This window comes from Phasianus colchicus, chromosome 6 (assembly GCF_987193195.1).
Source record: "Phasianus colchicus chromosome 6, bPhaCol1.hap1.1, whole genome shotgun sequence".
Classification (NCBI taxonomy): Eukaryota; Metazoa; Chordata; class Aves; order Galliformes; family Phasianidae; genus Phasianus; species Phasianus colchicus.
In genome coordinates, this window is record NC_143441.1 from 39307983 (window position 1) to 39332266 (window position 24284).

General features: G+C 39.9%; 1 protein-coding gene across 10 annotated transcripts in view; it reads right to left on the reverse strand.

Moving 5' to 3' along the window:
- Nucleotides 1–24284, reverse strand: part of ARHGAP12 (Rho GTPase activating protein 12) — a 71226-nt gene that overhangs the window by 37158 nt on the left and 9784 nt on the right. For 8 of the 10 annotated variants that reach the window (XM_090143075.1, XM_090143067.1, XM_090143073.1 and 5 more), the window contains exon 3: nt 1738–2001. The exons of the other annotated variants lie outside the window; for them this stretch is intronic. In XM_090143075.1, coding sequence (XP_089999201.1) covers nt 1738–2001 — 264 coding nt within the window. The remainder of the gene's footprint in view (nt 1–1737; nt 2002–24284) is intronic. 10 annotated transcript variants of the gene reach the window in all.

Sequence of the window (24284 nt, forward strand, 5' to 3'; positions counted from 1 at the left end):
ACACTTATTGCTAGGTGAGTTACTACTCAAAAAATAAATAAAAGCAGTTATTTCTTCACAGATGAGCACTCCAGAAGAACAAAACTGTACCTAGCAAAAGAACAGCCAAGTGTGAAATTAACATATAATTGTCAGAGACTGGCAAACTGAGTTTTGCCAGTTTACCTGCTGCAGCCACTAGCCGGTGGCGAGAAGATAAGACTCTTTAAATGCTTGCAAACACCACTGCTGCTCAGAAGGCCATTCCCAGTGGCAATGAGAGGGCTCCCTTTTCCTGTCCATCCCGTTTCTGGCACTAATGGCCCAGAGGCAGACTTCCACAACAAGACATTTAGCCATCTAAAATTTCTGAGCAGTATACAATTAAATTTTAAAACTAAACAACATAATAGCTCATGTGTGGTTCAGGTGGATTTCCTCATATCTGAAAAAGGTATATGAAAATGAAAGATTTCTTGACAAATGTTTGCTTTTTCTCTCAAGCTTGATACTGATTAACCTCAGTACTGTTTGAACACAAGAGCACTATTTTAAGCATATTTAAACAGTAATATTCATCTTCCAATTATTCCTTTTCTTTATGTGAATCACAGCAAATTGAGATAGACTAACACCACTTCTTTGGCTCTCCCTAGCAATCAGCTGCACATAACATACTAGCAACTCAAATATTATCCCTAACTATTTTTTAATGCAAATAACTTCTGTGGGAAAGCCTAACAACAGTAAACAGCTTTAAAAGGTGAAGGATTTGCATTATGAGAAAAAGATAACCTTTATAGCTGGAATATAACTAAGTCAAAAGTTCCTACAGCCTTCCCCAAGCATTTGCCATCATGAGACCCAGACACTTGATTACACACCTCCCAGCACTGTACTTATGTTCTCTTCTGAAGGATATCCAGTTATCATTCACAGAATTAAGAAAATGATTTCCTCAAAGTTCACAATTTTCCCTAACAAAGTATTACTCTTTTAATTGTCTTTTCCTCTAGTTTTCTCTACAGATATCCAAGGCCCCACAAAGAAATCACTGACAAGTGTGTAAATTCATTTATCCTAAGCAAACAGTTAGATAAAATTAATGGAATTGAATAAAAGCCTCAATTTCATCAGTGTTCTTGATGCTGTTGGAAAGTGCTACAAAATATCACTAAGTCTAGTTTTAGCTCCCAAACTCTCCTGCATAGACTTACTGCCACAGCACTAACCAAGCATGAACAAATACCTGCATGTCCCTTTCCTTTGTTTTACTGTGTATTTATCTTATACTGATAACTCCCCTTATATTTTTATCTCCCTTCCCTGTTTCTAGAAACTGCCTCACTTCCTCTCCTTTCCCTACTCCCTTTACCACCACAGAAATGTGCAGAATACACTAAAAAAGAGAACATATTCCTACAATGGTTTCCTTACTCTGTTGTCATAAGTCCTGTTAGTTTCAAGCTCTCCTTTATTTTCAAAAGCAAACCCACAACACCTGATGAGGGACTGCCAGGTGCTTTCACAGCTAGTACAAGATGAGTCATGAGCCTGAGTACATATTTCACGTACACATTTTCATATACAAAATTGACTGAAGTCAATGGTTGATGGTTACTACATCCCATGAAGCCACATGACTGAAAAGACAAATGAAGACAGTCCTTGATACCTCAAAATTCAGAGATATCAAGTTCTATAACAAAACAGTATTCATATGCATTACAGTCTCATTGTGATCTCAGAACAAACTACCTCATGATCTGCATGGCTCTGGGAATCCCCTTTATTAATGCTTGCATCTCGGGCCCAACGTGGAGGTTTCCAGGTTCGTTCCTGTGATCCTCTGTTGTAGTAATAACAGCGTCCTGTTGTATCTTTATGGGTTTCCCATTCCCCATTTATTTGGACTGGAGCACTTGTAGGTAGTGGTGGAAGTGCAGACTGAGATATTTTCAGTTCTTGTAAATTAGCATAAACTGGTGAATCAGGCCTCCCTTGGCTTGGTGGAGTAGTTGGCTATTGAGAGAAGAGATGTATTATTAAAGAGCAAAATGAATTTTATAATGCTCCCTTACAAATCAGCATATATTACAAGAGTAAAATTAACCAACAAACTCCTCTTTTCTTTTTTTGTTAATTATATAAGCACAAAGGAAAGCCACAAGATGCCAAAAATTTTTCAATATTAAACAGTTATTGTTTGTGATATTAACTTTATAGTTCATATTTCAGCATTTCTCCAAATGACAGTTGATAATTGCCCTGCAATGGATTTGAAATGCACTAAAATCTTCATCAAATAATTATACATTTTAAAACTTCAGCTATACAGTTATTGCTCAGTAGCTGTAAGTAATATGATCTTGTTTAAGATGAAACACAGCATTTCTTACATGTTACTTAATCAATTAAAGATGGTTTCCCAGTCTTTTTCCTCCCCTAATACTATATAAATTATGGTGAATATATCGCAGTGCTTTTGTTCCCCAATGAGAACTAAACAAACTGTTGAGTTTGAAAGACAAATACAATGTTGTGATGCTGAAACTCCAGAAAACACTTGGATGGTTTACCTGTAAGCCTTTCCAAATAAATGCTTATTTAAGCTCTTTTATGTAATAACACTGTGCATTCTGATTACCACTCCCTTCTTACAAAAATTGTGGATACTTATTTAAAGTGCCCAATTATTCATATATATGCAAATAAGGAGAACAACAATTGTCCACAAGGAAATAAAAAATTAAGGACAATTTCACATTCGTAGTTTGTGGATATGAAGACCTGTGAAAAGCATAGTTAAAAGTCTGTGGTACTTACTGAAACCATGAGTACTTTCAAATAAGCCACAGAAGTGGTTAGAAGAAAAATATACTTTTTGATGTTCAATTTCTGAAGTGCAATAGAAGCACATAAAACACACCCTGCAAAGGATAAGAGTGTGTATTTTCATGAGAACTGTGACTAGGAGACTGTGGAAGCAACTTGCCATTAAGCCAAACTGAATGCCTGTTAATGCAGAGCCAATTCTCTACATCACAGCATTTATTCAGACACTCCAAAGAAAGTAAAAATATCATGCAAACCATACCCCTCCCCCCCACTTGCTTTTAATTTAGAAGCTTTGCTGTAGGCAAGCCGTTGTGCCTCTTGCTGCATCTTTCAAAGAAAAAAAAGAACATACTGCATTACATAAAAGATCCTTTACAATGTGCTTTTAAACATTAATACCTTAGACTGCTAATCATGGCCACATCTAATCATAAATTATTGGGGTTTGCTCAGACAAGACGGGATATTGTACCACACAATCAGATATCAACTGCTTGCACCACAGCTGGAACCAAATATGGGCAATATCCACAACCAGAAGGGGAAATAGCCAGAGAGGAACTTAATGAGATTAAAACAAGCACAGACCTGTTTTGTGAATCTTTAAAAGTGAAAAGACAACTTACTGGATACAGCAAGTACAGTGTGTTTAACAGGAATATACAGCAAACCTGGGGGAAAAGGGTATCTGCAGCACTTGCAAAATCAGCTGAAAACAATTAGCATCTCCTCCATCAATTCAAAGGAAAGAAACCTACTACAAAACTTTATGAAAACACTACTTTTCTACTACCCAAGTCTCTCCTTTTAGGGGGGCAGGAAGGAAGGATGGAACAGCTGGATTTGGTAAAGTACTGTTTCTTGAGGACATTAATAGCATAAGGAGCACTGCCATAAATGTTCTCAGGAACGTCCCTCGACTACATTGAACGCTGAGAGCGCCTGTGGTCAGCTTCCATACAGACAGTGCCCCCAAGCCACAGCAGGTCCTCCCACTTCAAAATGTCCTTCCTCCTATGTCCCGTCATGCCTGGGGAGTGAGGAGCCCCATCCCATGTCACTCTCACTGCCAGCCTGTGTGAAGCAGCAGCAGCAGCAGGTCCAGGTGGCAGCACACAGAGCCCCAGGCTCTGCCTCCCCTCAGGGCAGCAGTCCCCCAAAGTGCCCTGCCTGCTGCCACACAGGCCTCAGCCTTGCACAGTAATCCTCAATTTTTGCTTCCATGAAAGACCAGAATTGATTTCGGCACTGTAACTAGAACAACTCTGGATCCGGATGAAGCTGCAGGACCCATGTCACACTAGAATGATACTGGAAGCTCAAGGCCAATGTGCTGCCATACAGCTCAAGCAACACATCAGTTACACTTCATACACTAATGTGTGATGAAATTGTAATGTGTGTTTTCCTTCCAACTGCTTAATACTTCTAAACTAAAATTTCTGGTTTTCAAGTGGAGAAGTCAGAATTTCTGCCCAGAACAGCAAACAAGGCAGCCAAGAGTCCTGCCAGCCAGTCACCTTCGCTCTCTCCTGAGACACCTTTTTGGTAGAATTACAAGATTTAAGAGACACCCTTTAAGTTATTGTTTTCAGCAAAGCATGAAAAATGCAAACTCATAAATCTACCTTCAGCACACAGCTTAGCTTTAAGTGCATCCATGGGGATCCAACATTCTTATCAGGAACTGCTCTGAACAACCACCCGGCACGCAGCAGCACTTCCCCATACCTCTGAGCACGCAATGAGGTGTGCTGCTGCCTGCAGTGCTGAGTTCAACAGCACCCAACATTACCAGTGTTAATTTTATCTGGTAAAAATTTGTTTATTAATAAAGCAACTTATAAAAGCCCCATGAAGACCTCTGTGTGCTGCCCTGGGGATGCGAGCAGGAAGGCCTGTCCCTCCCCAGGCAGCTCCCACCAGGTGGCCCTGCCGAGCTCCCAAGCCTCCCACACCCTTGCCCTTGTGATGAAGGTGACTGCTTCTAGTTCAAGTCTGATCTGCAAAAACTGCCACTAGTTCCAAGTCAAAACGCATAGTAAAGTAATTTAATTGTGTTCTTTTCATTTCCTAAGCTCATGCTAATGTGTAAATAGGAGTAAATAAAGCATTACCTAAATCAGAATCGTTTATAACAATTTCCATGGCTGTTTTCCCAAATGCAGATAAATACAGGTTTGCTAAACATCAAACATTTCTGGAAGTACACGTGGACTTCCAGTTAGAACTTCCCTCCCTACCTCCTTTCCTGCCCTACAGAACTTCCAATGCTCACACAGGCAGAATTAAATCTACTGAAAGAGACTACTTGTTCTTGCAACTCTGATAGTGAGAAAATATGTAAAACACGTCCTTTAGCATGCTCACGCACGTACACAGAAAGTGCATTTCAAGCTTCATCTGCCTCTTAGTATGATTTCAAGCTTCTTCCTGCTACTTTCTCCGACTGAAAGCAGTGAAGAACTCTTGCTAGGTAGAGAGTGATGAGGAAAACTGAGAAAGGAGAAGTATTTCTGCAGTATCACAGTGAGTGAAAATCACACAGCCCTGCAAGCACGTCAGCCTTATGACCTTATACCTCCCCTTAACTCAGTAATGCTCAACAGTTTAATACATTTGAGGACTCCTGTTTTTAACTCAGTTAAGTTGCAGTATCAGCAAACGAACACCTTGCAAACTGATAATGAAGACTTACACACAAGAAGTTTCCAGGATCAACTCAAAAGTTCTTCAAAATCAGAACAGGATACGTGGCTTTTTTGGAACTTAGTTATTACACTGGCACAGTAGGAAGCAGACACATGCCTTTAAATAAAACAACTTGTTAATCATTCATGAATGAGCAGTCAACATTTTCAAATGCCAGATATGCTATCAGGCCTCTGAACACATGCTTGAACTCAGTGCAGTGGAAAGCAATCTTACTATACTTCACAAGGTACTTTTTCATTATCAAAATGCACAGAAGCTTCTCAAAGAATACCTTGGGTTTTAAAGTTACTTTAAACAAATGGCTTTCTTCAGACAGCAGTATTTGTTCAAGCATCCAATATTAAAGCAAACAAACGAAGAGGTTCAATGCACTGCAGCAGCCTAATACTGCAATTCTAGTAAAAGCAAGGACAAAAGATCTCTTCCTATCCGCTAAAAATATGTTGTTGGTTTCGGTATTGTTTGTTTTAAAAGCAATGAGAACATACTGTATCAAGGACGCAAGAAATTCAGAGATGAAAAAACACCCTGAATCTGACAGTCACCTTTTACAGCACTCAAATCCAATACAACAGCTTTTAGAGCATAACTGTTTCCAGAACAAATCATAAATGATTTTCCCTCCATTACAAATGATTACTTTGTCCTGTTTCTGTTCACAGCTTTTCTGAATATTATAACCTTGAAATTAAGGGCCTCCATTTCAGTAACAGCATTCAGATTGCTAAAATTCGCTGTTAATGAGACAAAAAAGGGCAGGTAAACCCTATCATGATGCACTAGATTACACTCAGCAGATCACCCACACTCATGTGTAAGATCAGCAGAGGGAAAATGAAGAATCCCAGTTCCCCCAGCAACCAAGCTTCTTGCCAAGGAATTGCCACTGTCCTTTCAGCAAGGCCTGAGACTTCAATGCCAGCTTCATTCCACAAGAATGATATCAAAGTAATCTCAGAACCTCTACATTTTCATTTTCAAGAAGTGACAGCTTCAATTGGAATCATCAGTTTATCTCCTCCTTCCTCTTCCTGCTCAAGGCCTGGGTTTCTACAAACATGCTCAGGATCTTTCTTTCTTTCTAACCTGTTTGGGCACATCCAAAACTTCTTACATTCTTGGGTGTTACATGAGGGAGTTTTTCAACAAGTTCCGACTTCACAGGTAAAGATAAACTCATTTAAATAGCAAAGTTAAAACGGGAACCCAAACAATTCTGTGTGCACTGACTTTCCCTGGCCAAATATTTAACTATGTAGTGCCTTAGACTGTAAGCCTATGATATGCTTTGAAAGAAAAATTATTACAGGCCTGTTAATACCTGATCATGGATTTACAGCCAGCCACAGCAGTGCAAATATTATTTAACAGTACTAAATTTCACCCATTGATTTATCATTATAAAGTGATAAAAAAAAATAAAGGATTTAGTGAAGCAATACAGAATTAAAAAGATCCTGTAAAAAAATCTCAAATATATTTGCTAATTAAAGGCCTTTCAACAGTTAATAAAATAGTTCAATGTTTAAAGTGTCACACTCACATTGCGAGTGCCCCAAGCACTCTCAAGAAAGTCATTTTTATAAATGGCTGGCCAATAACTTCGCATCAAATTGATAATAAAAAGAAAGCATGTAATTTATTTTTCCTAATTACATTTTTAATCAACTTTTCTATTTTAATATAAACATCTATACATGAAACTAGGTTATGAAATAAAGCATCCTAGGATGCAGGGCATTGTGTTCTGCCAAAAATCTTTTGCTATTTAAGCCATTTGAAAGACATATTCCTCCTAAAGTTGCTAAAAATATAATTCTTTATCCGGTGATAACATAATTCCTTTCAGCAGAAATTCCAACGTTCTGAGAACAGTAGTAAATAGAAAATAGAATTTTATACATATACATATTTCACACTTGATAGGATTATTTATGCATTAATATCAAAATACATGACCCGCTTCACTTGGTAGCCTAAAAATAACAACTTTTTTTTTTCCCCTCATTAAATTGTACTGCAAAAGCACTGCAGTGCAGGCAGGCGGCCCATTCCCAGCACACTCACACCCCGCTGGGAGCAGAAGCACAGAGCCTCTGCAGCAGGGCAGCTCTGGCACGACTTGGGCTGCTCCCAGTCCATCCGTCATCATTGACTGATCAAAGAAAACTGATGGAAAACCAGCCCTCTTCCCCCTTTACATTGTACAGATTTATCATTCGCATTTCTATAGCATTCATGTGTTCCTCACTGAGATGGGCATATGTAAGCTTATGAATTCCGTAGCAAGAAAAGACAGTATATAATTGACCAAAGGACTGCGACAGTGATGTCAAATATTTTACAAAAAAAACGGAAATAGGTTTTACAATGGGATCCTTTGTACAATATGGACAAAGATGACAGTGTTTACCGTACTTGTTCTCTGCCACTTGCACAATCTAGCTTGTCCCTTTAATAAAAACGCTTTTGTCCCAGGCTACAGCAAAGCTGCTTCTCCTATAGTAGGAAATTTAAATACCATACGAAACACTTTACTTCACACATGCTTAGAGAGAAAGTTAACACCAATTAGGCAAGAGTTGGGAAATGTAAGGCTACAGAGTCAGCCAGTAACTCTCCTTCTAATTGGCAGGGGTGGTGGAGAGGTCTTTTTTTTATTCTGTTCATCCACCACAACAAACTATCAAAAGACATAATGTAGTATCTGTAACATAATTCAGAAATTCAGCATCTTCAACAACCTGGACACGTCATGCAACAGTAACTTTACATGTTTATTTTTCTTCCAAGTTTTGTAAGAGTGATAAAGTTGGTTCTATAAGAAGGATGTTTCAACAACTCCAGCAGGAACACAAAACACATTCTGTTGTAGTTTCGCTGCTGCCAATTCTTGACCTCTGGGGAACCTAAAGTGCATGGTTGAAAGCTGGTTTGTGAAGAACAAAGCTGTTGGGAACCATTTGTGATGTCTCCTGAGGACCATTTTCTATGAAATCAAATCTCACAGAGAACCCCACAGAAACCCAGCTCCAGCAGAACACTGGCATGTACCATGCTGACAGCTACTGCTTTTTCAGCTGGGCAGGATCACAAGAGCTCACATTTAGAAGTGCTACAGCAAAGCAACTGATACAGTAGAACAATCTCTAAACAATGGTTTCAGGAGTTCTGGAAAGTTCTCCTTCCCTTCACACGTCATTTACTATTTTGCTTAATGAATTTAATGTATAGCCCTATTTCTTACTTGCTTTATAGAGGTCAAAGTTCACTGATTATCAACTTCCCTGGATTTCTTCTCTGTTGCAATACCACAGCACCTCTAAAGAGTCACCCCGTATGAAATATAACTGGGGGCTGGAATGGTGTTACTTGAACTCATGGCAGCTTAAAGGTAAAAAAAAAAAAAAAAGTTTCCATTAATTTACATCACTTTATACTGAGTAGCAATATTTCCTACACTTTACATTTTTCAGAAGCACAGATCCCATAGCATGCAAGTGCACTTTTGAGGGTTCGGTGCTTACACAAGGCAACGTAAGGCTGCTCACCCATAGGAAGGGCAGATGGGAAAGCAAATAACACTGCTAGTAAGATGCCTGAGGTGCTGAAATTGTATTAGTGGGCATGCTCAGAAAGCCAGAAAGATCACTCAAGTACCACTTGACAAACATACAATGAAATCCAACACCAGGCAGAATACCAAAGAATAGACTTCTTGTTCAAATGAATCATACCTTACTATTTTTAAGAGAAAAAAAAGCTAGAGGCATTAAAACTTTCTTAAATATATTTCTTCATGGCTTGGTTATCAACTTTAATGAACAATCTGCAAGACACTGTTCTAGAACACAGCAGTCATCAAATCTGTGTTCTTCAAAAAGAGCATTCATTTCCAAAGGCTTTACAAGAAAATGCAGAACTCCCACACAATTTATTTACAGCTGTTGGCCTTTTACACTGCTTTTGCAGCAGATTTCACTTGTGTGAAACTACTTCAGAGAATGTTGCTTGTAGCAGCAAATTCTGCAAGCACTTGTTAAGCCAATATTTCTTTGTTAGGTGTTGGAATAATTTCAAAATATCTTGTTGAGCTTATGAACCACAGCAGCTATAAGTTTCTAAATAACATACACAGCTGCAGGACACCACCAGTATTCCAACATCACAAAAAATGCTGCAGTATCAGTACACTTAGTGGTACAAAGAAAGCAAAACCCCATTAGAAACGCAGCTAACCAGCCTAGAAAGCAAACACAGTACAGTATGAAATCAGACACTAGAATAAATCCGCTGGCTTACCTTCCTAATATATTAACAAGAGTATATTCTGTTGGGTAAGCAGCAGGCTTGATCCCTTCCTGAACAAGCAGGCAGCTGCCCCCTGCACAGCTTCACACAGCTGCTGTTCCCAGCTCCCCAGCAGGCAGGTGACTTGGGCAGGGTCCCACTTGGGAATAAATGGAGGAAGTCACTTCAAAAAACAGCTACTGGGGGTACTTGCATTAACTTCTATTGATAGTTACATTAAAAACTTAAGGGACAAGTTTGAGTACTGCAGTTTGTTAGCTGAGAGCAATGCCCAAGCAGCACGCTCTGAGTGTTTTACAGGACTATCCAATTTCAGATGTATAGAGACACACCACATTTTACATAGTGTACAATGGCTAGGTCTGTATCCTAACATAAACATCAAGTTTCACACCCAAAGTCTGGAAAAATTAAAGTGAATCCTCTCCATCAAATAATTAAGCCATACTTTAACATAAAACAGAGTATGGAGGTGGGAATCCGAGGATACAACTGTTCTCAAGTCTGTACACTGTATTTGCAAAGTCCTGAGTGCTTCCACACTTCCATTTGCAGGCAAATCTTTCAGCTGGCCTTATAAACTCATTAGAACATCTACTACCAGAAAAAAAGTTGTTTTCTGCCCTTTTTTCTTTTTTTAAAAACTGGTTTTTTTTGTTCATCTTAACAGAAAGGGAAGCCACGAGAAGAGTAATTTGCTGTTTTAAATGAGCGAGTTACCCTAACTCCCCATGCACGCACAAGAAGAATTTCCTTTGTGCATAAAGGCAGAAGCCACGCTGACACTTCTGCTTATACCGAGAGCTCAGCAAATACTTTTGCTAATTCAGTACGTGTCACCAGATTAACACAGTACACAGCTCAGAGGGCTCAGCCAACATTTTAAAGTTTAGAAAACAAGAAAAAAACACAATTTATAATCAGAAAATAAGAGACAAACAGTAAATAAGGTTCCAGAAAGGGCCAGGCCAGCTGGCTGCCTCACGGCTACCAGGAGCGAGCCCCTCCCCGCCCAGGGCCAATGCCCACGTGCCCCACAGCAAGATGGGGACAGGAACCAGCCTGGCAAATGGCTGCCCCTCCATTGATTGCTCCCTGCCCAAAGAAATGGGTACAGGGTAGCCGAAGGAGTTGCTGAAGAGCTGGTTGGATGGGGCCCTGGGCAGCCTGAGCTGCTGGGTAGCAACCAGCGTATGGCATGGGGACAGAACCGATGGTCTTTAAGGTCCTTTCCAATGCAAACCATTCTGTGATTTCTTTTTAGCTGTGCTGACTGCTGAGTTTGTCAACTTTCTACATTTTAGTAAGAAAAGAAGCCACAATGTTTATGTTGTCAATTCTTGTAAAATTAACAAGACCCATTACTAATACTAATATGTAGCAAAAAGAAAAATCCTGGGTCAGGTATGCTGGGAACATCTTCATCAATCTCAGCAAGAAAAGGTGCTATATTTTTATCTCCTCTCCAAACCTCCAGGGTATATCAATACCTAAAATAATTTATAGCCCAGAAGAGCTTTGAAACACTAAGAAACATACGTAAGGAAAGGGGATATATTTGTTTTTAAGCAGAAGATGATTTTCTTCAGCTTGTATCAAGATGAGTTCCCAGTGTGTCTGGTCAGGTTGATGACTCTGGTCACTACCCGAGGTCACAGAGCACAGCTCTGAAGAACCAAGCTGCCCAGATGTCTGCTGAGTCAGTTACACCAACCCCACAATGGCTCCTGCTCAGCTCACCAATGTAACGAAAAAAAAAATTAGTAAGATGATAGCAAAACAAATCAAATAGGAAATTAAACACAACACTGTACTTTGGAATTGATAGGTAGGTCTTTTAGAGTTCAGTCATGGACAAAGCCACTTCTGTGCTCAAAGACGATCACAAAATCACTACAATCATATATATTAGAAAGGTTTTTAGCATAGAATTTAAGTCACTTATAGTGATATCCTGTAATATGCCAGACAACTGGAAGCTCAAGGTATTCGTAACTACAAATTATCACTTCACAGCCATCAGATGCAGAAGTAGTAAAACAATCTCCAGATACAATTAGAAGAAAATTCTTAGAGGTTAGATGGCCAGACCACCCATTTCATGAACAGGAGTCTCCCTGAGACCTGCAGGACCTCATTTCCCCTCTGCTGACTCTCACAGCTGCAGTGCTGACAGGAAGCTTCAAGAGGCTGTTCTTCCTCAAGATGTTACAAAACACAACTTGTTTCATCATTTGCTTATTTGTAATACAAATAGAGGTCTTACAAACAAAATGAACCTGGGGCTTTTAGAGTACAGGGGAGTCTAGACTTAAATATTTATCTTTTCAGAAGCAGTTAGTCATATTTTTCTAGTTCCTATATAATTTTAATGTATCCATTAAGATAAACCAGTTTGAAAATTGTATGCTACGGTAATCAAGAAAGAACCACAAAACATACAGCCTGTAGTATGTCTATAGCATCCTAACTACAAGAACTGATGAGGGAACAAGGCAAAACCACATAGTCTAGACACTTGTTAAAAATAAAAAGGCATATTCTGAAATACTTAAAGATTAACACATCTGTTTACTCCTCTAACCTTAACATTCAGCTAAACTTCATGACCAAAACAGACCACTGAAAATAGTATGCCAGTATGATGACTGTTGAATGTGCAGCCACATGGTTTGGTGGTCAAGCACCACAAGAATCAAGACATTAGAAGCCTGCTCCACAGAAGTGCTAATTGCCTTTTTAAAAATGAGAATTAGCATTCGTTGAGTTCTCAGTAATCAAATCAAAATGCTGATTTTCTACTCCTCAGATCTACTGCAACAGGAAAGGGCTCTGCTTCACTATTTCCAACTGCATGCTAGAAAGAAAACTGAAACGGAAGTTCAAAAGCACAATGTCAGCTAAGTTTCTCATAGCATATTTCTTTAAACTTTTTATTTTTAAAGCACCATCTTAAAGGGTATATGAAGGCGAAAATAGATTAGATGTACAATTAACAGTCAACAAAAATATTCTGTTTCGCTGTGACTATCTGTACAAACATTAGTGTACAGAAATCAGACTACAACATTAATACAAGCATTACTGACTGCTATCTTTGAGTTATTTAATAACTTAAAGAAAATTTTAAAAATGTAAGATTTTTATTTCCTATACTGAAACTTCTCATTTAAAGGCTCAGAACTATCTATTCAACAACTGCTGCATTTGCTGCAGAAGCAAACCATTGGGTATCAACACCCAAATGTAGAATATTTTTGAAATTTGTATCTTTCTGTGCTGATTTCATTTCCTCATACGAGTATCAGCAACTATTCATAGTTATATGTTTTACCAAATCCTCTTGTCAGCAGCTCCTTCTCAAGCAGAGCTTTCATACAATGAAACATCTCTTAAGAAATCAGTAAGAAAGACAGCCTGCCAGAAATAGTAAAGCAAAGGAAAAAAGTTAAAAACCCGCAGCTATTTTGATATTTCTAGTAAAAGCCCCATCTCCAAAGTCCTGCTGTGCCAGCTGGATCTGTCCAGACAGGGTCTGTTAGTGATGCATGAATCAGAAAGATGGCACTTTGTCCTCCCACTTCTGCTACTGTGTTCACACTGGGGAACCACACTGCAGGATCCAGATCTCAATGTCTGGCTCCACAAGCTAAATAAGATTCAAATTCAAGATATAAATGGGTTAATGCAGCTGTAAATGAAGCAGCTCTTGCAATAAAAATAGGAAGCTTCATTCCTTGCCACACTTCTGACCACAACACAAGAGTCACAGCACATATCCAGTACTAAGCTGGCGAGTGCAGGGAAAAACGTGGCCTTTCCATTTCCTGCCACGATTACAAGCAATTGATTTCACAAATTATTAAAAGAAACAAAATAAACTAACATAATTAAATTGGCTGTCTGACGTAACAGTTTTTCCACTGTTGACAGCTAGAACAAAAAACTGATCCTAATCTCTAGATGTCAGAGATCCATTCTGATCAATCAGTAAGAGGAAGCCAGGATTGAACTGCTACCAAACCTAAAAACGAATGCTGTCTCTACAGCAAAAGGCAAAGCAGAGGTAAAAGATAAAGACAGATCAAGACAAGTGGCACCAGCCCTCTCTGAAACTGCTGACGTTGGGGATGGAAGACACCACACTGGTGCCAGGCATTTTGCACCCCAGCTTACAGAGAATTCCCCTAAATACTGGGGGTGGGAGGGAGCTCCACTGAAAATAAAATCCCCAAATTTATAACATCTTCTGATAAACTGTGTCAAAATTAAGAGAGTGCTTTAAAATGAATTATGTTTTTGCTGCCAAGAAGCTATCCTATGTATTACATTAGAAATTATATAGAAAGATTTTTAGTAACTTGTATCTTTTCCTAAGCATTTTGTATAGCAAGAGTATGAGAAATGCATTTCACGATTAAGTGAGGGAGTTAAAAAAAAAACATGCTGTCAGAAGTCATCAAGTGGCATGTTGTTGGTATTTCACATTACTGAAACATTCCAGACTTTTTTTTTTTAAAACTGTACCACACAATAATGCAAACCTATTAGCACTGCATTATGGCTGAGATAGCAAGAATTTGCTAACAGTTTCATGCTGATTAAGCAATGGGCAGCAAATGTGGCCCTCCCCCAGGTGAGCAAATGGCAGCCCTGTGCTGTGGCACAGCAGAATGTTCCCATTGAAAGGTAACAGAGCACTGTGGCATAGTCTACCAACCAGAAGGAAAAATGCTGTTAAGGAAGGCATGCAGCCCAATCCATACACACAACAGAGTTCAGCACGTCAGCTTTCAAGAGGAGTTGTACAGAAAGCAGTTGCCCAGTTGCAGAAAACAGGTTAAATAAAGGCTGAGCTCTCTGGGAGTCTCCAAGAAAAACAGACAGCAATGTAAGGGGCACAATATTTCTCTCCTACATTCTTCAATGTATTTAAAAGTCTTGAATATAAAACTATTGTATAGAAGTTCTCACAATAGCACCTCACCATTGACTTCATCACTGTTTTCTAGAGACATTTTCAGTACTTCCATGGAACTCCTCTAGAAAGGCAAATTCTAGCAGCAGCAGACACTGCAGGAGGTCACAGCTCCCTCCAGGGTACAAGAGGTGTGCAAAAGCAGCAGCAGTGCTGTGTGCAGGTGAGCCAGAACGCTTCCAGAACTGCTGTCATTCCATAATACTCAGCTTGCTGGTCATGTTCAGTACAACAGCTGTAATGGAATATATGGCTTACTGGGAAACATTAAAAACCTGAGCGTGCTTTAGGCCAGCACTGCCCCAAAGTCTGTCATCTTCATAAGAACAACTGAGTATATACAGTGGTCAGCTGCATATGTTAAGGATTCTTAATGAGATCCAATCACCAAGATCTAATTGCAGTTCAATCACTGGCAACAACCAAATCCAGCATGACGACAGCACAGCAGTCCTAAGAAAAGCTGCAGGCTGTTCTGTTGATCCTGAGGTACCTCACAGTCACCACTGCTGCATTCTCTGTGGTACAAGAGTCAGAGGAAGGCTTTAGACTGCTCATCTCTGCCAAGAACATCCTTCACACTGGCCTATCAACTCATCTAGGAGTGAAAGTAATATTACCTGCTGCCTTCAGCCAAGGCAGCACAGAGGCTGTGGCCCCTCTGGCAAAATAGGTCTAGGAGCAGCAATGTTGCAAATAGCAATTGAAATAACATACACAACACATTCTTGTCTCTACTGGAAAGCATACCTTTATTGAGAAGATTAATACAGCTAGTTACTATAAGGAGACTTCTCTACTTGAGAAGATTTGGGAACATGAAGTTGCTGGACATGTTTATGACTGCCTGTTTCCATCAGCTTCTCTCCCCACACACACCTGCTAAGAACCACTGAAGCACACAGCTGATACTTACGCACTTCATTTTTCACGTGTCTGAATGGTATTTCAACAACAGTTTAATTTTTCATGCCATCATAAATATTAATTTAAAATTAGATGATAAGCTCCCCTTTAAATATACACCATATTTCTGTATTTTAGCATCAAAATTCATTTTTATTAGCAGGTCCTATCCAACAGCAAACAGGTTGGACTTAGTCTTTAAGCATGACTTGCTTTATGCCAGTCCCTGTCCTGGATCATCCTTTACCAAGCCTGCATTCTTACACAACAATCTCTCACATTTTTACTGGGTAACACTGAGTGCAATTAGTGGGTTCCATGACAGACAGCCAAATTTTAGATGGTACAAGACAAAAATCACAATGCAACAAAGAGCAGAGACTGTGATTTAACTTTCAAAGGAGCTTTTGAATGACATTTGTCATCTGTGGTGCCTTGGAGCACTTAGGAGTGGAACACCTATCAGCCTGCCTGAAGCAAACTTTAAGGCAGAAAAGCAAACGATGGCAAGAATGCTTGGCAATGAAACAAGTTTTAGATGGGTTTTCTGCTTAAAACCCTCCCTGACCAGGGATACTTCTCATTTTGACACGTGCAGAAATGAAGTTCTCAATAATCCATAAAAACCCCACATATATCAGAACTCATCAGGAAGAGGGGGGAAGGAAGGAAAACTATGAATGAAGAGCTGATTTAAGACAAAGTGCCACAACCCTCCTAAATCCAGCAGGCGCTGCCTACGCAACATATTTGCTTCAGCACACAACTAAAACTGCAGTTTTGTTCAGGCTGCTGGAACCCTCCTCAAACTCATTTATTTGTGAGGCTCAAGACAAAGAACATCTGCTGTTGCAGCAGGCAGAACTTTTTTTCTGTTTCAGAGGTAGGAAGGAAAATCTCATGACAGACATGACACTCACACAACATTTCATGTCAAGATTTCAGTTTCAAATTCTGTCTTAAAATACAACAGAATGAACAGAAGCCGTTTAAAATCACACAAAAATCCTATGGGAAGTGCCACATTGCTTGTATTTTTCTAATTCTTCATTTTTAAGTAAGTGAGAACAGACTCTCTGCTTTTAGTATTCTGACTCTGTTCCACAGAAGCATACAAAACAGGATGAATATTTTCATAAGGACATCCAACATACTGCTTCCAACATCTTCAGAGATTTCTAAGATCCATTTTTAAGTGTTTAAGTGCTAAAACAAAGCATACAACTGCACTGTCAAAAGCCACCTCGAAATCCCAACGAGCACTCAGCAACAGCCCACAATTACAGCAGAATGAAGAACAGGAGGAACATTCTCACGGGAACCACAACCAGGTTGCAGCTTTCTCCCCCTCGCAACAACTAAAAATACACATATTTGTGCCTTGACTGTATTTCTGCCTGCTTCGCTCTACTTGCGGACAGTTTGTTGGCACTTGGATTTGGGGCAGAAATGCAACACACTGCCACGCCTTTTATTTTTCTTGTACCAGCAAGAATTTCTTTCATTTTTAATAAATGTTATTTCTGTAATTCAACTTTCAGAATAAATATACTTTTCAACATTTCATTGTTTGTTCCAATTCTTAAAGACTTTCAAATAAGCCAAGCCTGGAGCTACCATGTTTCTTGGAATTAAAAGATATGTTTCTTAATGAAATTAGATATTAAGTAGCTCTCCCATCCCCACTCCCCAACAGCTGCAGACCAAAAGAAATTTGTATTTGCAGAATTTTATTAACATCACAACAACTCTGAGGCTGCAATGGAGCTCAGATCCAACCATAACAAGGGTGACACAGAACCCTGGCACTGAAAGCACAAATCACAGCTTACAAGTGGTAAAAGCAGAGCAACATTCCCTGGGAGAAGATGAAGTGTGAGGAGAAGAAGAAGAGTGCCTGGATCACCTATGAACAGAGTTCTCAAATACAGCCCCCCAGGCTGCAGGGATTGGTCCATCATTCAGGTTCTTGCTGACTTCGGCATCTGCCTTTATCATCCAGTTGGCTTTGAGACTGAACACCAAAAAGATGCTTTGCAATTTTCAGAAATAGCCTGCAGGTGTAGGAGGCAGGTAAATTTCTAATCCAAATGAAAACTCACCAATCAATAACAGCCTCAATAGATAGGTGAGAATCAGACGGGCACTGCAGGACTTGGAGCTGCAGCATCACACTGCAGGACTGTAACTGGATCCCTTAAGCACAGCCACAACCAGGCAAGAGAAAAGAGAAAGCTGATGGAAGCAAGAAGAGCAGCATGATTTTGCTGTCCTTGCTAATATTACTGTACATATAGTGTAAGTGCATGCAGAACTCAAGATGTGAAGTCATCCATCTCTTTCTCCTACTAGGAAATTCAAGACGTGCCACAAAGAAGCACACAAGTTATTGCTTAGCCCACTACACAAGGCTGAAAAAATAAAGTTGGAAGTACCTTACTGATGTTATTCTGTTACAGGAAGCAATCATGTTACAAGAAGGCAAGGGAGGTGCCACAAAATGGACAGCAAAAGGAGCAAGACAGCCACAGGGAGACTTAACTCAAGATTTAACCGAAAAGTTAACGGAAGGGTAGGAGAGGAGAAAAAAAATCTTTCCTTTGCAATCAATTGCAGAAAAAAAAAAGAAAAAGGAATTGTCAGTGTCACATCTTTCCCCATAACGTTCCTATTATTTGTTTTAACAAACATTAGACCAAAGACCAGCAGTTTCTGGAGAGCACTGTCTTGCAGCCTTCATCCATACCAAATGGAGTTTCATCAGACCCTGTGTTCAGGCAAACCTGCTGAGGCTTCAGAGTTTTACAGAGGAAGACAGAAGATTCTAGCAGAGCACTTGGGATTTTCTGGTTCTCCACAAAGGACAGAAAATTTGAGCCCAAGTTTTGTTCAACTGATGGCTACAACAGCAACTTGTAAACTTGGAATAAGGGATGCAATATGGTTTTAACACACACAGTTAATTGAAAACAAAATTAAAGTAAAATATTCCACTCTTGTACATCACAGCCCACATCCTGCAATATGAACAAGTACTCTAAAGCTTGGGGAGAGAAGGAACAGAGACAGGTGTCTGCTGGAGAGAGGGACACAGAAGAAAACTTCTCTCCTAAGTTTTATTTCCCCCGTAGTAAACACTCTCTGTTTTCAGAGAAGACTCTTGAAGAACAGCTCTCCAAGCTGGCAGAGACAAGAGGATAAAGCAGGGAAGGCTGGAGCTCTGAAGGCAGCAATGGGTGGCTGCCAAGGACCTCCCCCGGCACAAGCACAAGCAGCAGAGTGCTGACGGGCTGAAGGACCACTCTGTATGACAGCTGTGCCACAGTCCTGTTGTGCTGCCCTTTGCAAGGCACATTGGGCTCCAGCTCCCAGCCTGCTGCCGGAGCCCAGCTGCGGGAAGCCGGCCGGGCAGGAGGTGGTTAAGAGGTCCTGACAGCATCAGCATGGGCACAAGCACAGAGACCAAAGAGCAGCACGGGTTGTGTGCAACATGGTAGGAGAGCATCCTGGCAGTCTATCAAATTGCTTAGAAAAGAAGTCTGTATACTGCACTATTACATACATGGAGCAACCAGCTGAGAAAGTTTGCTGTGAGTATTATTTTTTTAATGTTTTGTTAGAGTATTCTTTTACATTAGTCCACTAGTTGCAGAAGTCAGAAGTCTCATCCCATAAGCCATACTGAAACAGCAAGTATGCCCTTCATCCACCAGATATGCAAACTTTGCACGAGGCACTTTATAGCTGTTCCAGCTGCCATAGAGGAACACACATGGCCTTTGGTATTGCTGCACCAGTATTTACACACAAGATCACAGCACTCAGCCAGCACCACTCTATCTCTGTGCTATTCCAGCTATAAATATTGATAGAGCCATGCAGTTCCTAGAGCAGCCAAGTCCTTCAGCTGAATGGTAATCCACAAATCTGCTTACGCCACCACCCCAGGAAACATGCATGGCACTCCGATCTGCAGCACTGCCTTGGAAAAGAACACAGGGAAGCTGCTCAATTTAACCAGGTGGTGTGAAGACTATCTGGAAGCCTCAGGCAAACAAGGCTTCCATTTAAAAAAAAGAAAAGAATTGAACTATTAAATTCAATAAATAAATAGTGTAATTTCAGATTAATGAGGGGTGCCAGTAAATCATAGTCAAGAACTTTGTTATGTTATCTGACTGCAGTTTCTCTTTGTAAGCATCAAAAACCAACAGAAGCAACAAGCTCAGTCTATTCAGACAGGTCCCTAACTTTCTTTCACAAAGCTATTTATCAGAAGAACTAGAATTCATTGATATTTAGACTCAGAATACTCACAGTAATCTTCAGAACATCACTGTACACAATCTTTCATCTGTACAGAGCTTACAACAAAAAATACATGCAGATGAAGACTAGTGAAGGAAAAAAACAATCAAAGTTAAGGTTACTTCTCAACCATCTTTCAGCAATAACAGCAATACCTACTCAAAAACAAGACGTGCTCTGCATGCAATTCTAAATGTGCACCTGGAGGGAAAAGGTTTTGCCAGGATTTGACATGGGAGCTACTCCATGCCCCTGCTCACACTCTTCCATATACTGTTTTCAGCAGTACTCACTTTCAGGAAGAAAGACCTTCAAATTGCACAGTATATAAGATCCAGAAATACCATGGAATTACCTACAAACCTCTGCATTTTTTTATCTGCTCTGTCTCCTACAACTAGTTTGATTGCTTTTTTGCACTAACCTAACAGCTTCATAACATCATCTCCTAAAGTTCTTTCTGATCTTTACCCAGAGCAACACACATTAACATAAAGCAAACTCAAAATTGATTCATGTATTTTAACAGTATTCTGTCCAAATCACTCACCATCACCAGGCTTTTGAAATTCATCATCAATTCTTATTACTCAGTTTTGCTTAAGGGTATTGTCCTTCAGTATTAGAATAAAAATCCATATAAGAACAAAACCCATTTCTCTACATTATTTTTAAATCCCACACCTCTGCCAAGAGGCAGAGAAATAGCAGCTGCCTGGGTACCAGATACGCTTAGACTTTGCTTTTGTTTTTAAAGCACAAATGCCTACTATTCCAGAGAGGGCTGCCTATCTGAAAATAAGTGTTCTGCATTTTATTCTATCCAGTCATACGTTCCCTACTGTTTTGTCACACTGCTGTGAAACAAGCAGTACTTTCTTTAGAATTCTATGAAATAACAGCACATTTATTTAATACATGAGCCCTGCAGTATTAAACAGCTGTCTAGATAGCAGCTAGGTGAAGATACACAGAATGCAATTGTTTATTCTGAGATTTATGCAGTGTGCAAGAACAAGATATGATCAAACATTCTCAAGTAAGGTTTATTACAAAGCAATTTGAAGTTTGTTCTATGTCTGGAAGTTCCTAAGTTGAAAACCCACAGAAGCACTGCCAATGGAGAAGCAGCAAGGCCTCGGTATCGCCTGGTGCTTTAGGTTTATGCAGCAGCCAGACAAAACATCAGTTTGTTTTCCTATGCTGCTTCTTCACATCAGCACTTACTCTACCATCTGCAAAGATTCTGCTGTCTCCGTGCTGAGGGCAATTCTGTGCTGCTTAACAGAAAAGGCACCCAAACTCATACTGCATGCTAGGAATGGCACTTCTCTAGATGAAAAACAGAAAACAATTCCTTGAGCAGCACAGCTTGAGCTTCATTTGCGCTCATAAGTAGTTACACCGGTATCAAAGACACAGGAGGAAGGTTGATGCCTTAGAAGTTTACTTCATCATCTTCTGTGTGAAATTAAGGTAAGCAGTAGTAGAAACTCAGAAGACTAGGTTGGCATGTATAGAAATACAGGAGAGCTCCAGATCTTTGTTTCAACTCTGAAAGCACAGAAACAGAACCACATGTACCTTACTCAGCCGAGCACTCAGCCACCACTGTTGGCGCAAGCCAGTCAGCTAAACACAGCTAGTCCCTCAGGCTATGACTTTTCCACAGTTGTCTCCTTTGGTTTGTTTTGGTATTGTTTTTTTTTTTTTTTTTTTTTTATATTATAATTTTTATTTTTTATTGTTTAAATGAAGGCCACCCCAATTTGCAGCAGAGAAGTTCAGAAGGGTACAAGAGCTATCAGCAGCATCGGGGGCACATGGTACCCACTCATCCTAGGGCACCCAAACCCTGAACTGCTCAAGGAGCCACAAGTATCTGCTAGCTGACTTACATTGCTGCTGCACGTTAACACCATTCACACAGAGCTGCTCACAAACTCAGAAATTCACATTAGCATAGGATAGGAAAAAGAAACAGAAAGTTTCTTTTGGAGACCCTTGAACAGTGTGTACAGACAACATTCAGAGCTACTACCACAACATGAGAGCATTTCAGGCTGGTTACAAACATCTAACAGCAGTTACTGCAATAACACTGACAAATGTTCTTATGCTTTCCAAAATGCCTCCCCTTGCAAAGCTTTTAGTTCCTCATCATTAGAAGCTGTTCTTCACCTCGTTGTATCAGGTATAGCTCAGTATATTCTAACTTAGAGTAACCAGTGCTGATTTCTAGAAGAGATGATGAAGACGGTACTTAGAACCTAATTGAAAATGCTACATTATAAATGCCATTATGAATCTGAAGAGATGTGCAATTGCACCACAAGTAATTTTGGTGTGCTTTCTTCATCCTGGCAACTTTCTTAATTGCATTACCAATGAATAAGTGAAAAAGCATCAAACTTCTAACCACAGAAGCAAACAGAATCAGGTCCACAAAGCCAGTAACAGCCCCCTAATAGAGGGTTCATATCTGTCCAGTGCAGTAGCCTAACACTGCCAATGTGCCACTAACCCTTCACTAAAGTGACAAAGTAGTTGAAAATGGTATGATCTGCTTTCACACTGCCTATGGAGACATATAAAACTTCACGATCTCAGTTTAAAGAGTTACAGCAATTTCTATAGAAGCAGCAGAAGTAAAACAGATCTCTTCACAAGATTTTTACTACTTAGAATCAATCAAAGCAAAACAGCCATCCTAGTGATAATCCCCTTTAGCACTTGACAGTTTATGCAATAGTCAATTACTAAAGAGGATGAAAGACAGAACAGTCTTTACAAATGGGTCACTGTCTATATTTATAAATGATTAAAAAACAGCCTGCTATTAAAAGTAACTTTAACGAGCATGCAAAGTAACATTAAATGGGAACAAATCTCCTCATGCACATATATATTCCATGTCTCCCACGACAGAAGAGAAGGTAACACTAACACTCATCCTCATCAGAGAAAGTATTTCAAGCAGGTTACGCATTAGCATGGCTGAAAGCAGATTTTAATTTCTGTCTGCAACTATTTTATACCAAAGTTGCATCTGCATATAAAGATAATCCCAAACCATCCTCGATGTGAGCTCTGAACACACCCACCCTTCCATCTCTGCACATCTTATCCAAAACGTGTTAGCAGAACTTACCTGCAAACACTAACCAAAAAGCCTTTTCAAAACCACTTTTAAACTTCTTCCCCTTTTGCTTCAACTCTTTGTTCCTAAGAAATTAGGTGTGCTTCTATATGTATGTTTTAGATAGGTCATTTCCTTTCCCCGCCAAGCTTCAGAAGAATTATCCAGGACTAAGACAGATCACTCAGTCCTTTCAGTTGCTCAAGTGCTGTGCATCCTCTGTTACAAAGTCTCCCTCTTTCCCCTTGCTACATTCTCAAAGGATTATTTTCAGCCCTTCTGCTGGAATCACGACATCACACTCGATACGACTGTCCTAAAATTTCATTGAGAAATCTCACTGATTCTCACTTAAGCACCATTAGCACACCTGTGATACTATCTGCATCCCTCTGATCCACTTCATTCAATTCCAATTCTGCTGGCAGTTGCCATCTCTACCGGAGATTTAAATCTGGTGCAGCTGAAGTGTTTCCTCTCAGGCTCTGATTTCTCTAATTACCTCCAGCCTTCCTACAGCTCAAGCCCATAAGCAAACTGAGTGGCACCCAATACTGGGGATTTCTTTGTATAAGGGGTCAAAGAATTACTTTGTGCAAAGGATCAAGAGCATTCCATTACCCAATTATTTTTTTCTTCTCTTGAGGAGATCACTTGCCCACATCTTCAGTAGCAAATTCTTCTGTTCACATTGTCACCACTCTTATCCTTTACCTCCTATCAGATTGCAGACATTCAAAAAAATCCTTCCTTTATACAGTTTGTAGGAGACTGGATCTTCTGGCATTTCCTCTGCCCACAAATGTCTGAGTAGAAGACTGTTCAGCTACAAAACCTGCACTTTACTGGAAAGGACAAGTAGGACTATCTTGTGAGAATGAGGAACCTATCTTTTAGAAGAATCTCATTATAAGCAACTCCTCTGCAGCTCATACATTTGTACTCAGTGTACTGAGAAAACACTGAAGGTCGGGCTAGGAACAAGTAATTGCCACCACCTCCAGCTAAACCATCCTTCATTCCCACAGCTGAATGGAAAGCCTGAGTTCATGAAGCCAAGGACAAAAAAATCCCTCCCTTCCCCCCCCTCCAAAAAAAAGTATGATCATT